At 32.0% G+C, this 17,164-nt stretch overlaps 2 protein-coding genes across 2 annotated transcripts in view; one reads left to right on the forward strand and one right to left on the reverse strand.

Moving 5' to 3' along the window:
* LOC147078068 (transmembrane 7 superfamily member 3-like) lies at positions 1-14,974 on the reverse strand. Its single transcript, XM_085961164.1, has 9 exons — positions 14,500-14,974; positions 14,084-14,419; positions 13,173-13,435; positions 11,589-11,745; positions 8,612-8,779; positions 6,130-6,282; positions 5,312-5,572; positions 3,681-3,968; positions 1-3,647 (listed from the first exon to the last, which is right to left on the reverse strand). The coding sequence occupies exons 1-8, from the start codon at positions 14,600-14,602 to the stop codon at positions 3,682-3,684; spliced, it is 1,728 nt and encodes a 575-aa protein (XP_085817290.1). The 5' UTR covers positions 14,603-14,974; the 3' UTR covers positions 1-3,647; position 3,681.
* A 66-nt stretch (positions 14,975-15,040) lies between these two features.
* LOC147078069 (uncharacterized) overlaps positions 15,041-17,164 on the forward strand; it is a 217,440-nt gene continuing 215,316 nt past the window's right edge. The window contains exon 1 of the mRNA XM_085961165.1: positions 15,041-15,247. Within this exon, the coding sequence (XP_085817291.1) occupies positions 15,144-15,247 (104 nt within the window). The 5' untranslated portion in view covers positions 15,041-15,143. The remainder of the gene's footprint in view (positions 15,248-17,164) is intronic.

Genomic DNA, 17,164 nt, shown 5'->3' on the forward strand with positions numbered 1-17,164 from the left:
TTATTGATTAAATATAGGTAGGTACATAATCTATTAATTACAAAATTTTATAAAATACTGTCTTAATATAAAAAGGGCATGTGACTTCCTAAGTACTTAATAGTGTCTAAAATATATTTTTTTTCATACCTATTATATTATTACATAAATATATTATTTTCCTACAATTAATGAGCAATTTTTTAGAATTATAAAGAAAGCAAAAAAAAATGCATATAGTGTAGGGAAAACTTAAACTAACTGTGCAACATTAAACTCCCCGAAGAAAAATGATTTATAAAGTGCAACAAAAGAAATAGTTTCAATGTGCGTGAAAAAAATAGGGGTGGATTTTAACTGAATACCGCATTACAAACATAATGGATACGCAATTCAAAATAAAATCCCAAATTGAAAAGGGGATTAAGCTGTAATATTTATGAATGCAAAATTTGAAGAGGTTTAAATTCATTCAAAATTATAAGTATTAGGTACAATAATATTATATTAAAAATGCATTATAATAAAGTAGCGATAATACAAAAAATTGAATGTCAAAAATGGCTAAAGATAAATAATAAATTGCCGTGTAAATTATAATATTATATTATTCCAAAATATGTATATCGCCATCTACTACGTAAAATGTCAAAACTGAGTTTTTGACTAATTTGAGTTAATGCCTTTTATTAAATAATTTTAAAGTATACACGTTTTTATAAAATCAAAAGTAAAAAAATATATTTTTTGAGAAGATATTAACGGTTGTAATCGCATATAAATATCGGCATATAACATTGCAAAGTAATTATTGTAATTGCACCTTTAAAATGGCTCTACTGAAAAGTTACAATTTTGTAGTTCTGACATTATACATAGGAGTTGTCGATATATAAATAAATACAAATAGGGTCAATAAAGAATTCACAGGTTTTATGTAAGGACTTTGGCTTAATTCATATTATTATTATTATGAGTTTTAGAGTATTTTTCATTGTGATAATAATATGTAGTACCTACCGCAACAACCAAAATAATTTATTTCTAAAATTGCCAGTAATAATAAAAAAAACAATAACTGGAACCATAATTAAATTTTGATTAAACATAATGTATCAATAATTATATTTATAACATCAAGTAGACTAATACAGAATAATTATAATGTTTTTAAGGAATTAACAAGAGTGTAGTAAAGGTTTAATGTTTTTATAAAATAATCATGCTTTCAAGCGGATAAGAATTACATATTATATTGCGTTGATGCAGTTTCTATTCTTGAGCTAGAAGGCAAATTCAGCATCTTTCTGGCAATAGTGAGCTAAAAAATATATGAGAAAAATACCATGTGCAAAAATAGGTGAGGTAAATGCCATTGTGAAAAATACAATTTTCACACATGAATGGCATTACACATGTCGGATTTGAGGGGGGTAACTAAACTTTGGTACAGTGGGGGAATTAAGCTCTGGCATTCTATTAACAAAGGGGATTAAATAGGCACATATTTCTCCCCTCCCCACTTAGGCATTGAATAGCGTAACATTTTAACACAATAGACTCAATGGGTTATTTTAAATATTTTATGCTTTGGTGTCGATGTCAGATACTAAATGAATTATCACTATTGGCACATGTATAGGAACAAAATATGTAATAGAAAATTAATAAAAAGTGATACTAATTTGAACTAATCAACATAATGTCAAATAATAAAATATTCTTTAATGTATGTAACTAAAAACATTAATATAGAAAACTTAAAATAAAGGTGTTCAGTAATGCAATTGCAACTGGTAAATTACCTAAAATTCAATTCGAATCTGTAAATCTACGATACTTTTTACCACAGATAAAATTACCAAGTGGTAGTGCCACCTGTCATCATTATTGTCTATGAGCACAATGTGTTCAATGCACAGACAGACAGAGAGAGAGAGAGAGAGAGAGAGAGAGAGAGTGTGTGTGTGTGTCAGTGTGTATGTGCTGTGTTGTGTTGCGTTACATACAGAAAAATCAAGACAAATATAATGCAATGATTATGCCATGATAATTGATTTTAAAATTAAATAAATATTAAGTCAGAGGCATTATTCTATCCGCGTGACGAAAATAAAACAATGATTTTAAAACATATTACATATATATTTAAAAAAAAAAATCATTACTTATTAAAGTATTCATTTGAAATAATATGAGTGTTTTAAAATTTTGTGACAGGAAGGATTCAAAGAAGTATAAATGAAACTGAAATGGAGGGCTTCATTAAATTGATATCCCCTCGGAACTAATTCATTCCAAATATGTAAAAGTGTAATTTCAGTCTTTTTTTAGGGTGGATTTTGAGTGTTCTGTGTGTACAAAAATTATTTTGCCACACACATTGATTTCCATAATCATGTTTATGTTATAATGGTTGTCTGTCTTGTAAGAATACAATTAGACATAAATGCAAGACAATGAATTATTATGAAAACTAATTTAGTAGACGATGAAAACAATACTTGTTAATATTATAACACGATTATAGTTTATGTACGTACTTGTCAGTGGCGAAGAGTGGAGGTAGACTGTGGAGATGTGACATAGATAGTATATGCCAGTCATACATATATGTTTTTATTGAATTAAAAATACAAATTGCAGATGGGGTTAATTTTTAAAATTCAATTAAGCATTCAAAAATATTCTTCAATCTATAATTTATTTTTTATCTATTATGGTTTAGTTGAGGCAGGGTTTAATTGAATTTAAAAACAAACACCATCTGCAATTTGTATTGTTAGTTCAATGAAAACAAATAAGTATGTTGATGATGTATAATGACAAAGTTTAGTGTGCAGTATTTATGTCAGATCTCCACAGCCTACCTCCACCCTTTGCCATTGTTACTTGTACAACTTTCAATATGGCATCAAGAGTTTACATTTAATAAAAAAGTGCAAACGCTAGAATACTTTCTTATAATGATTAAAATAAACAAATAGACACTTATGTAAATAACAAACAGTAAAACAATCACTTATTTTTGTTGGTTTAGGGTTTGGATATGATTTTTGATAAACAGGAAAATTTAAGTTAGATGTAAGATTATATCTTAAAACAGTCGGTTATATCACAAATGTTATTAATAATTCAAAGAATATGCAATAACAATACATTTTATATAATTAATTATTCATTAGCCTTAATATATTATAATTTTTAAACAACAATTTTATTTGGCCATGATACTGTGGTCCACATTTTTTTAAGTAATCGATAGATGGTATTTTTATAGGTGTTATAATATATAAGAAGAAACGCTAATCCTGGGGCTAAGCAAATGAAGGGCTTGGAGCAAACTGAGGGGAGTGAAGATGCTTCTTGGATAGGACCAAAGCTTACAGTGGATTGCACTGATACTTTGAACATAAATTATTATAATATGATTAGTAAATGATTAATCTATGATTTAATTTGATATAGTTGTGATTTGATCTTTATAAAAAATCATAGTAATATTAACTTGTACTAAACTTGGAAGACATATTGTAAATCAGACAGTTGAACGAAGAATGAAGTCATTCGAAAATAAACCCAGGTTGCAAACATTGTATAGAACATTGCCAAACCCAGTTAGCAGTGGAGTGGCTACTTCAGTATGTTAAAAATAGATAAGGGACATATGAAAGAAGAACATTAAAATCCAAATATATCACTCTACGAGTAAGGCGGCGGAGCGGTATAAGGCCATGGGAGTCCACTGTCCTGTCTTTCGGGAGTAGAAAGCCGTGGCACAGCACCAAACATCCTCGGAGCCGGAACATCATCGCCCAAGAATGGAGATCGTTCATTGACCTGATCATGTTCCCACGCGGGAGCCGAAGGTCGTTGGCTGGTTGAGATTCTTGGAGGTGGTGGGAAAGGCGGTTTTCCTCTGCTCATCAGATACTGCGTGAGAAAGCCGACAATCGCCGCACCGGCCCATACTCCCGTCATCAAAGCGTCTGAAAGTAACGAAAATAAAAAAACATTTCAAACATACATACATATTATATCGTTTTTAATAAAACACTCATTGCGAAGTAATTTAACATAATGAAAATAACACGAAACCATGAATGGATTTTTCTATGTACAATTTGGTGCTTAGCAATAAGACACCGAAGTTTCACAATAAAAGGCATTTCTAAATCATTGTTCTCTTTCACCTTTAATGATGCCATCCTTATAATCTTAGTGTTCATATTATGCCATGTTTGTTATGTAAATTAGGCATATGAGATGTTTATTTACAAAAATAATTAAGTCTATATACGGTCAAATCTAAAAAAATAACACATAGGTATTCTATAAATGTAATTTCACACAAAATGCAATCAACTGTGACTATCAAAATATTATGTTAAAAAAGAACTTATTAACTTACAGAAGTGGTAAGATTTTAAACACCCTCAGAATTTATCAGATTGGAAAGAGCTGCCAAGGAAATCACTCAAGGTCAGTAGATATGTGCGAGTGAGGCTCCACCAAGTTCACTATTCACGATCAATTATTTCGAATTTGCAAACACTGACGAATTTATATATCGTGAATCACGCATTACATTATGACTTGGAATGGTAGGCCTTATCAAAAAATGATATGAACAAACTGGACATCGTTCAAAGGAAGATACTGAGAAGAGATTTGCAAGAAAGATTGCACGTGGCGAGAAAGGTACGACTACGGTACACGTTGTGCAATGATCCAAGCCGTGTCTCAAGAACGGAAGACACCCAATCACTAAAGAGACTCCCCTTCAACAGTACAAAACGTAAAAGGACGGTTGAGGGACCTATAGGTAGTAGGACTATGTAGCGAGTCACAGCGTCCATGAGGCTAAAGTGGTGGAGGGAGCTTGCAGCAGACGGTGGAGTGGAGACTTTCCTGGAAGCGGGTAAGACCCACATTGGTTTGTAAAGCGGATGACGATAGTGACTTACAGAATCCCATAAAATTAAAAGATACAAATAAAATGTCGATTTGTCCAATTTTATCTTTGGTTATATTTAGGGGTTAATCAGTTAATAATGGGTATATTGTTATAATTTGAAGACATAGAACGGTGGAAAAAAAAAATTAAATGCAATCATTTAAACTAGCAGCCCAAAAAGTCGTTAAATCGCAAATAATATTGAATTGTGAATGACAAGTCTCTGTTTTCTTCATACAACAGAACTTCACCGAATACTATACCCGGTTGCTAATCATGTCCTCAATCGATAGGTTCAAAAAAATTATATACTAAATGACAGCTTTTTAGCAATTATTAACATCATCCCTTTTTGGTCATAAAATTTCAACTAACCTCTCCATTGGTACGGCGGATCAATTATTGCGTCACTGAAGTTTTCAACTGTCGCCCTCCTAATAACGTTCACGACAATGTAACGCAGGTGGGATCCCATAAACAGGTCGAGTGGGACCAGTGCAGCAAAGGAGCCAATAAGGACACATGACATGATGTTGGCGTGATGAGACAGCGGCAGAATCAAAATGTTGACAATCATAATGACGCACAGGAATATCGACCAGAAGTTTAAGTCAGCCTGAAGAAGAGAGATGCCATCTAAAATTGGAAAAGAAACCAAATATTATAACATAGGTAAGAAGTTAAAATTAATTCAAGATTTATAAGTATCATAGAGGTATTTAAAGTGTGCGGACATCACTCCAGGACTTCGCAGGCTGTTCGAAAAAAAAAAAAAAATCACGATCAATTTCAATTCAATGGATTGATGCATGATCATGATAATAGATTCACATGCTTCGGTGGCTGTTTTCTTTAGGCGACGACATTTCAACTGCTCTTCTCTTATTGCAGACATCATGCATGGAGTTAAAATCGGATACAACTCCAATTCCAAACGGCTAATCACCAAAATTTAGTATTTCGAATGTGATCCTGAAGGAAAATAATTCTATAATGTTCTCAGATTTTTTTTAAGGCGCCGTGATAGATTCTTTACACACCAAGGGCACCATGAAATGGAAAAGTTTAAGAACCACTGCCCTAACACAATATTAACTGGGCCTTGTTTAGTGTGTTTAACAAAAAGTATTTTTAAATTGTGAATGCGCTTAACAAATGAACATAATATAGAATATTTTGATACAGAAACATACCTGGTATCCCGAAGTAAACAATCGAAGCCACGTGGAATCCTAGAGACAGTGTTGCCACCATGATGGCAACCAACGGTATACCGACATATCTCCAAAAGTGCAGCCAAATAATACCAAAAAGGACACCAGAGACAATGGATGTTGCGAAGACGGCTGCAAATAAATTTAAAAATCAGTCTTCTGTTTCATCATTATTATAAAATTGAATTCAACCAACATGCACTGAATATAGCCAAAATAAAAATAATGCGAACATATTTAAAATTCAGATACAGATTTGTTGTAGTTTTAGCTCAATCTCAGTATTTTGACTAACACAAAAGTGGAAGTTAGCTAGCTCTTCATACAAGTATTATCAGGGGGTGGGAAGAAGTAGGGGAAATTTAATTATATTAAAAATCAGCATAATTTTTTTAAAATTTGAATTTGACTTCGGAATATTAAACCTTAGGCATGGCCAACCAGTAACAGAACTTAACAATTTCAATTTATGTTTCAAAACTGTTCCTGCATTACTAAAACGTCATACAATATGCAATATATAAAAAAAAAAAACACAGCCCCTATTACCAAAAAGATGACAAAAATCGAATACAAAAGAATAGGAATACAATTAGCCACAATTCAAATATGGAAATAGTTATTTATGCAATACAGGTTGACTGACACTCGGTGACGGATAATAATTGAAAATATATCGTACATTTCAATTATGTTATTTTAAAATCACAATATTTTTCCGCCATATCCTCGGATGAACATAATATGGTTACCAGATTATGAGGTATCTTAAGTAATTTATGGAGAAATTAAGTAGCACCTATGGTTCATGGAACATTGGTATGACCAAATTAAGATTTCAGCTCAGACCTTAAGTAGGTAGTACATGCAAGTACGATATATTATGCATGTACTGTGACCACAATAATGCATCGGTTAGAAAATATGTGTACTGATCCATTATTATGGTAGGGAATTGATATCAAAGATTTTTAAATTTCATATTTTCATATTCATTATTTATTGTGTTATAAGTAAAAAAGTTTCACACAACTTGCATAGGTGCCGGCAGGCATTTTTTGATTATGGTATCTACATACTATCTATGGTTAGAAAAATCAAAGTAGTCATATCTCAATAAAACTGGTCCTTATCTGTTATACAAACTGTCTCAAACAATACGTTAACGTGTGTATGCTGCAATTGAATGAACCCAACAACGAATTGAAATTTTGCATTGTGGCATTTTGTCTTGTGGAAGGGAAACCTGGTGGTTTATTCTCTACATCGGCGGCTATCGACGGTAGTCTATCATATTTATGTATTGAGATATTATAATTGTTACAATAAGTTAGCTGTCTAAACTGTCTATCTCGCTCTAAAAGTTAACATAGCCAAGAGGGGCTGTTAAAACATAGCACTTTTTGACAGTTTATAGACCAGGGGTTCACAAACTTTTTCGTCGAAGGGACAATTTTGAAATTAAAAATATTTGGCGGGCTGCCCTTTCTTTTGTAAATATTTTCTGTTTTTAAAAAACCCAAGGCAAAAAATTTTAAATGTAATTTTTAATATTCGATATGAAGAATAAAAAATAATACAGATTTAACATAAATCTCGCAGGACACATAAAAAATTCGCGCGGGACACACTTTGTGAGCCCCTGGTTTAAACGGTTAACTCATTATAACAATCAATCTCTCAATACATAAATATGATAAACTACCGTTGATAGCCGCCTTGTGTATAGAATAGATCCACTGGAGGAGTTAGGATACACTACCTATTAGATTATTATCCAATAAAATATACTTTTGAGATATATATAGATGGTTATGAAATTAATTTCTTAATAAGAATACTTAATTCATGTGAGCTTTTTTTAAGGATTTGCTCGTAGAAGTCCATGTCGCAGACTGGTGTAATTTAAAAGGTAGGTTAAGTTGAACTTTTGGATCACACAAATTTCACCATAGTAGTATAATATTAAGCCAAACATTCAATCACAACAACATTGGAACGAAAAAACCACAGATAAGACATCAATATTAAAATCACACCATGCCATTGTCCGGTAAATCATTAGCATGGTTAATGGCATACTAAATAAAGAACCCGTTTAAATACCTGTTAACCCAAAGAAAACTATCAAAAATAAGAACAGCCCTAGCAAAAATGTTGCCAGAAATATTGACCACAAAGGAACCCTGTAAATTCTCCAGAGGGTCATCCAAAATAGAAGAAAAAATACTCCGGACACTATTACAATTCCAATCACAGCTGCAAATGACAGAAAAAAAACATTAAAAGATACAATATAACTTAAGTCTACTTTTGACCCAAGTAAGTAAATAGTTAATGGAACCAAGTGCGGTAAATTATTAATAATAAAACGATTCCAATACCTACGAATTGGGTAGGTACGTACTTATCATTTGTGCAATATGCGAATAAGAAAATGGTTTGACATATTTTCTATTACCTTGAAAGGAGATGGATGTTATTGATCCCGTCAATAGGTAAGTGATAGTTGATCCAAATAAAAATCCAAAAATGACCATCTGCGTCTTGAAGAAGTAGTGACCCAGCAGACAAATAAAGAGGCCCACAATTGAAATCACCGCAAAAAATGCCTTCAAATATACCGGATCTTAAAAAATAAATAATATTTAAATTAAAAAAATTATACAAGTGCTAATGTCAGTGGTACACAAACTGTGTGCTGTGGCGCTGCGCTGCAGACTGTTTCAAAAAAATAATAATTCAAGACAAACTTAATACAACGTGCTGATAAATTCCATTATTGGACCAGTTTGTAACTTCAAACGCTTTTTCTCACAATATTAGATGGTTTTGAACAGCACCTATTTTACTTTATCAACCAGTTTAAGTTGAAAATAATAGTAAGTAATATGTAGATATTATGGATTTGAGATCTGATAGAAATGAGGGTAGGTAACATTATATGAGCTATGGCTATGAGGTCATGTGTTGCTTGAGGTCGGCAAATTAAGGAATTAATGTGAATAATACGAAGTGAGTAGATTCCGTGTAAACGATAAATTTTGTGCCTATGGTGGTAATGATCTATGTAAGTATATAAAATAATTAAAAAAAAATATCTGCCTGTACATATAGATATAGAAGATAAAATAGAAAATAATGTGGTAGTAGGAAAAATATATAAAATTTTAGATTTAAAATATGGTGGAGCATTTTGTGTCTACTTAAGGACGAGGTGTGTCTAGTTTGATTCCAAGATATGAGTAACTGTGTGGAGAACAGCGAAGCGAGCTCACCCATTTAACTAGTTGGTAATTTTAGGGCGACGTGATGAAACTTTAGATACAAAAGGGTACCACAAGACAAGAAAGTTTGAAAAGCACTGACTTATGAAAAATAGGTTATGATCACAGAACAGATTAATAAGATAGACATGTGAAAGCCGGTCACCATGGACCAAGGTTTTGAAGCCGGATTCACTGTTCACGGTTGAAAATAGCATATTCTTTAACACGTGTATAAGTTTATGCCATATTCTTCCATACTCGAAATCTGTACCCTATTACACCGCACTCAGTAGGGTAAGTAAGTTCCGTTTGATTTTGTGTTCCCTGGTTATGATCAAAACTGGATAAATCCAGTAATGGTTTTACATTTATTTGCTTGATTATCTAATCTAAAACCAATATGTACTTATACAAAAAAAATGTTCATTTCTGTACAACTGAGTTCAATGGACATGGCCAGTTTTGATTATCAAGTGCAGTATGTTAATGATACAATAAAATTATCTGACAATTCAATACTTATGTTTTGCAGGGATACATTCATGTGATATTAAAAACATTTTACAAGATAAAAAATGAGTCATTGCTGGTGAATAGAATGGGAAGTTGATACAAGGAAAATATCAGTTGAAAATAATACTTTAAAATATTACTGACTAATAACTGACACAAAAGCAAGCTGAACAAAGAATTTATAAATAAAAAAAATTAAATGCGAGCACGCTTCAGCATCAGACTAAGAATCTTGCATAGTTTGTATTATAAGAATAGGAAAAAATAATTTAAAGGAAAAATTACCATAATAAATACTTAAATGATCTTACATTGAATTATTGTAGTTGTGCTCACAATAAAATTTTGTATTTTTATATGTTACCCTTAGTTATGATGAAGATTAGACAAAAAAAATAGCCTAATTGACAAGACAAGTTAGAATAACGTTACGTGGGGACGCCATGTTACGAGCATCGGATCGCTCAAAAATTTTAATATAATATGAATACGTGTATTAATTAAGGCTCTAAGTACCAAAAAGTAGTAATGCCTGTAGTTACAAAATACCGAGTCATTGCAGTAAAATTTCGTGAAGCAGACCCTTTGAAAAATGTGGTTTTACAGTGTGAAGCAATCACGGCAGCTTCTATAATTTTAGGTATTAAGAACTCGAAGTGTCAACACGCCATCGTCAGCCATTTTATATTGAATGAGATTGACCACTGTAGTGCTATTTACACCATTATATACAGGCCAACGGATTTACAACGTCGACAGGTTTAAATATTTTGCTGTATTTTTTTGACTTGCTCGAGGCACTTAGACCATAGTTGAAGTTATTAGCATTAGTATGTAGAACACTTTTCTATAAAAATGTCAGTTTTTTTGTTTTTGGTACTTAGCGCCTTAATTAATACACATATTCATATATTGTCACTACACTATCTGGGTTAGTATGTCAGTTTTTTTGTTTTTGGTACATAGCGCCTTAATTAATACACGTATTCATATATTGTCACTACACTATCTGGGTTAGTATAATATGAGAAATAAATGAAAAGGTGACAGTTTAAAGACAGATATAATATAATCCACATCAGAATCTAAAAAAAATATATGTACTTACATACTCTGTATAATTTCACACAATATCTAACATACACACATATTTCACACAATATGTAACATACCTACTATAATTTCCAACACTAAACATAATTATTATGAAAAAGATGTTATGTCCCAATTATTGAATTATGGATTTATCAGTTTTTGAAAATAGACTCGTAATATTATACAATATGTAAAAACTGAGGCCCTGACAGGTTTGGAGGCCCAACTGTGAACATTTTTCCTGTTCGATAAACCGTCATTGAGTATTACAATAAAAATATAGCAATAATAAGATTTAATATATTCATTATTAAGGTTATCAGGATTTTGAATGCTTCCATTATTTTTTAAACCAAGACGTCGGCACTTCGCAACGAATCGACTGCATCGTCTGCTTCGTGGAAAACAGCCACTGTTCGCAAAAGTTATAATATTTGTTTCATCGTTTGCCGCCCTTTGTAATGTGCTGCCTCTAAGCAACGCATGACCTGCATACCACCATGAGACATCACTGTGAGGTTAGTAAAAAGGTATCTGTCAAGTTATAAAAAAGTTACGTACGTTCACATAATTCCAAGCTTGGACATCCGTAAGTGTGTGATGGAACGTACGCAGAGCTGACGTTGTTATTAGTGGATATAACCGCATATATTGAGCCGGTTCCACGATACAGGCTAAATAGTCTTCGCATCTGAGCATAGCCATACACTCTCGGAACCTAAAAGATATATTCACGAATGAAGAAATACACCAATGAAAGAAAACCCAATACCTTTAAATATAATACACGCTCTTAAAATATTTTTAAATACAGCTGCTGAAAAAAGGACTGTTATACTTATGGGACTAGAAATAACTGTTTAAAATTTGACCTACGAATGAGTAAAAATTATGTGTTATCATAACTTGAGTCTCTCCTGAATATTGTCACATAACTGCACTGGTATACAAATGATATGGTAGTCACAGACTTCGATCAAACCGACACATCACCTGGAGTCAGCCTTATTAACAAAATAATACTTGTTATGTGCCATTGACACCTGAGGACAGTCTCAACTTGGCCTGCCTCATCTTCAATCTGACGGGGTGAAGTTTTAAAATTTCTTCAAATACCATCTACCAGATTTATACGGCAGAGATTATGGTATGATATAAAAATAAACTGAAAGATAGAATGCTACAGTCATTCTTTGGGTGCAGTGTGGTGACCATATGCTCAGCTTAGGGACCGAATAGAGTCGAAGAATTGGGAAGATGTTGTCATATCATAATTGTCATGTATTTTTAATAAATTTTAGCATTCTTCTTACTTATGTACTTTTAAATTATTTTACACCAAGGGCCATAGCCAAATTATTATTCATATCTTAAAATAATTTTCTATCACAAACTGTTTTAGACAGCCATTTTGATTGCAAATTCTATATTAATGTTAATTCAGGAGCTAAAAAGAAGAGAGGCCTAAATAAAATTGAGTGATTCTGCTGTTTTTAGACTTCTCGATTCGTACTACCATGTCACCAAAAATTATTTCAATCTGATAATTACAGGTGTCGCTGCTCAGTAAAAAAAAGTAAACTACATCCAAGGCGCAAACAAAAATGAACCATAAGTGCGAGTGAGCAAACATTCGGCACGCTTATATCTCCGCTCTATGCGTTAGATAGAGATAGAATTCCTTCGGCTGAATTTTGAAAATATGAAAACGTTGCCGGAAAAAATTGATTTGGTTGATTACATGCATTTAAAAACTGCGAGCACGTGTTGCTGAAATTTATTGTTTTTGTTTTAAATATAAAGTGAATGGTAATTATTTTTAGTTATTTTAATAGAACATATGGTTAACTATGATGTGTTTAAATTTGGTGGTCGTACTGAGAAGAAGCAACACGATGGTACAACGTTTCATAGGTAAGTTGATAGCTAGAAACGCTAGAAACGCGGCTTTATTTTGCTTAAAAATAGGCCCTCTCTATATATCATTACTCTGAGACTACATCTCATTTACTTACTTACTACCTACATTTTAAAAAAAATTGTAAGTATACAAATATTTAAATAAATTTTCAACGAAAACTGTAATTTAGCAATTACGCCGCTCTTCCATCCATCTCCTTAATTGAAACAATAAATTGTTCTCACCTTTCGGCCGTGTTGTAAGATATTTTCTACCGTAATCATTTTTTTGAGTCCAGCAAAGTAATCATCACTGGAGAAGTTTGTCTCCGTTAAGAATAGATGGTAAAAATCATGATGTATGTTTTTAGACGAGTTGTCGCATTGGGATTTAGAGTTTAGTCTGGCAGGAGCTGCTTCCAATGTAACCGTGTCAGGATTAAGACCCACATGTAGGTATGGAGCATCTAATACATTGAATTCCATGTTGCAACCGCCTGGTATTGGAGCTAACAAAATGGAGAGAATTTAGATATGTAATATTACATCATGGAAGAAAGGAGTAGGAAACTGATTAGTTAAAAATGTTATGTGATGATAGATCTTTCATTGTATACTATTTTGCTGTACAAATGACTCAGTGAGACGGAATGAACTTTTAACTATGCTTGAATAATATCAGAATACCAAGGATAACAAAATATGCGATTGGTATATCAATCATCAGACGTTACAACAAAGAACGGTGAAACCGTATAATGTGTTACTATTAAAATGATTATAGATTATGTGGAATAATACAATATATATATTCCAGAGTTTATTAATATATTTTTGAGGTTCGTAGGTTCGTAGGTTCTTTACGACTTTTAACATTGGCAAAGATTTTTAAAAAAATCTGTAGAGGATTCTTAATAGCATAATATATCTGGAGAAAACTAGTTTCCAAATAAGTGAATTTCATTCGATCAGTACCTAGGTCTTAAAGGTCACCAATTATTCAGTTGCTCAATATGCTTTGGAAGCAGTTTAAATATAGAACAAAGGTATATTTTTGAGGTTATGTGTCAATCATCACTGCATCTTTGCTTAGAATTAGATTTTGTAATTGGATATCAACATTGTATTATGAGGATTTAAAATGATGTATGTATTACCTTTTCCACTATACGCATGTATGGATATGTATACAATAACGCTGCTATTATCGTTAAAATTTGAAATGAAGAATGTCTTTGGCGTCGGAGGCTCATAAATTAGGCCTAAATTAGTTCCATTTACATGACTTTTGATATCCAATATTGGAATGTACGAAACGGTAATGTTGTATTGGAAGGAATGAGCCTGCATTATCAGAAAGGCAATTTTCGGTGAGATATTTTCAACATTCACAGTCAACCGCGACATGGAGTCTAGATTTTTTGTAGTATAATAGACTTCCGAATTAGTGGGCATCGGAGTTATTCCTTTCAATGAAACAGTCATCACTTCATCTGCAATATTCAATCACAATTAACATAACATTAAAACATATCAAATATGAGTCAAACAATAATAATGTCGAATTACTCACCGATCAGTTCGTCTCCATTGATAACATTGCACAAAATTGGCAAGATTATACAATAATAGAGCACGCGGATGTTGAACATCTTACATTTCATTCCAGTACCCATTTTGAACTTCACTTAAAACACAATAATAAAACACATACAATGAAATATTAACAATAAATGCACAGATTGACAGACATCAAGCCATATTTACGTTATACTACTAACAGCTGATAGTACGCAAAAACTACTGAACCATTTTCGGGTCATTTGCGTCATGTGTCAAACTTCATAGTAAATCGATTCCCGCGATTTAAGAAAGAAAAATGTTTGTTCACGCGATTTGTTATATGACATACGCAAATACGAAATACTATTTCTTTATTTATTAATATACAGTTATACTAAAGTGGAAAATGAACGTTTACAATATTAAAATAATGAAAACTGCGTAACAAAAAAGCTTTTTAAAATTCGTAGTAATCGCGAACAAGTGCTATCTTCAGACCAATGTAAAATATTGAATTGTTAGTTCCTTTGACGCCGGCAGAGCGCGCCACTATAGTAAGATGGCGGTAACGATCGATTGTAGTAGTGTAGTGGGAATGTCTTAGGTTTATGATGAATATTGTTATATTGTGCAGTGATAAAATTTAAATGGGCCATGGGAAAAGACCAAGAATTATTGGAAGCGGCTCGAAACGGGAATGTGCCGGTAGTGGAGAAAATACTTAATCAGCGAGCCAAAAGGAGTGGTCCTCTGGCCAGGTGGGTGTATCAATCTATTGAATCGTCCCAGACACTTGTTATTATTCATGTTTTCTATGATTTAGGAGCTGTTTTTACGTAAACGTGCTGCTACGTGATATCAGAAGTTAATTTTCTTCAATATCTACCTCCTGATATTTTCAAATATATAAGTCTTCAGCTCTAAACTTTTAAAAACAAATTTTCATTTATCATCTGACAATCGATTCTTATCAGGCCTTATCTTTGGTTTTAATAAAATATTCCTTGTCTAAACACAGTTATAGTATTTTACATCAACTATATATTCCGCCACACCTCTCAAAGTGTACACGATCATTTATTTATTTACAATCACAATTCATCAAAGTGGACAATATCACAACGCAAATATTTATTTTTAATAGGTCTACAGATTTATTGACGTTTTATGTGTTCATCAAACGTCAAAATCAGAGGGGTTGTAAACATTTTGAGCAGTGGGTTGTTGTTATTTATTTATTGTATGACACCAACGATTTGTTTGGTTATGTAGCTACGTGTACTAGGAGTAATTATAATTCACTTATTTGACGAAATCAATACTAACCAATTTATTTTATTTTGACAATTTATTATTAACCCATATTATTATTATGAAGTCGGTTTACTCGACATGTAAAGTTAGACAAGACGGCGTAGTTTTCACATGGGATGAAAGCAAAAGCACACCCGGACAATTTTGTCAAATTAATTAATTAATATGGACAATCTAGTATAAAAAAATAATCGTGAAAATACAGTGATAATAATATTATCGTTACTAGGTAGGTAGGTACCTAATATCATTTTATTGTTGCTTTTAAAAGAAACAATTATTTTTAAATGTACCTAGGTACTATTATTATTAATAGGTAGCTCAAATATGTTTTACTTTTTTATAAGTAGATATATTTTTAATTCATTTATTTAATGTTACATAAGTAAGTGTTATGTTTAAATTACGTGATTTTTATATTTTTAAAAAATGTAATGTTTCATTACATCGACTTTAATGTAGCACCTAGGTACATAACCTAGTTTCTTGTGAGCCACTACAAAAACGCTTTCCAAATTGACAACACAATTCGTTTCCTTTGTCATAGTATTTTTGGGGTCTTTTTAATTGCATTAATACCTAAGTACCTACTAAGAATCCAAATTGTAAATTGTATTATTTTTTATGTAAGTATTGAACGTTGCTAGATTCATATACCGATGTTTCAAGATGTTTGTTTGTAATCTAATTAAATATCACGTTACGATATAATTTAAAGTGTGTTACGTTTCCCTTGAAAGATGTTTTTCGATCCTAATTTGGGCGCGCTAACCCAATTCAGTTGCATAATGCGACCGTTGAGATGGGAATGCACTCGGATGCACTTGAACGAATCCGATGCACCAGCAGCCCGCTTACCTACTTCACTTGTTATTTTCCCACTCGCGAGTTACGCAGCACTTTCGTTAAAATGTATCGACCCTGGTGCTGCATCGGTCTTTGACCCTTCACCTGGATAAATATAGACCAAAATTATAGATTTATTCATAAATTAAATTTAAATAATTTGAGACTACTTTACCGACTAACTTCGTAAATATTAAGTAAGTACTTTCCTACCTAATTAAATAATAAAACATTTTTAGACCAATGTTGGTAAACTCAGAAATGAGTTCATTATACATAAATTACCTAAATTTTGTTGTAAATTCTATAAGATTGTTTTGTGTTAATATTATGTATCATATTTTCTATCAATAATTTATTGTAGCGTAACTTAACAATCACATACTTAATAATATTAAGTAAGTATGTATATTGTGGGTATTCAATAATAAGTAAGAAGCAAATTATGTTTTTTTTTACCTGTACGATCGTAAATATTAATCACAATTAACTGCTAAATAATTTATTGCTAGATA

The sequence above is a fragment of the Rhyacophila brunnea genome, unplaced genomic scaffold (assembly GCF_057557595.1).
Source record: "Rhyacophila brunnea isolate RB1 unplaced genomic scaffold, BYU_Rbru_1.0 scaffold_12, whole genome shotgun sequence".
In the NCBI taxonomy this organism is placed as follows: Eukaryota; Metazoa; Arthropoda; class Insecta; order Trichoptera; family Rhyacophilidae; genus Rhyacophila; species Rhyacophila brunnea.

Excerpts from the sequence above, each read along its gene's own strand:
- LOC147078068 (XM_085961164.1), bottom strand. The coding sequence starts at position 14,602 with ATGGGTACTGGAATGAAATGTAAGATGTTCAACATCCGCGTGCTCTAT. Across the intron at positions 13,436-14,083 it reads ACATGCGTATAGTGGAAAAG|CTCCAATACCAGGCGGTTGC; the intron begins GTAATACATACA and ends CCATTTTGTTAG. Across the intron at positions 5,573-6,129 it reads TGTTTACTTCGGGATACCAG|ATGGCATCTCTCTTCTTCAG; the intron begins GTATGTTTCTGT and ends TTCCAATTTTAG.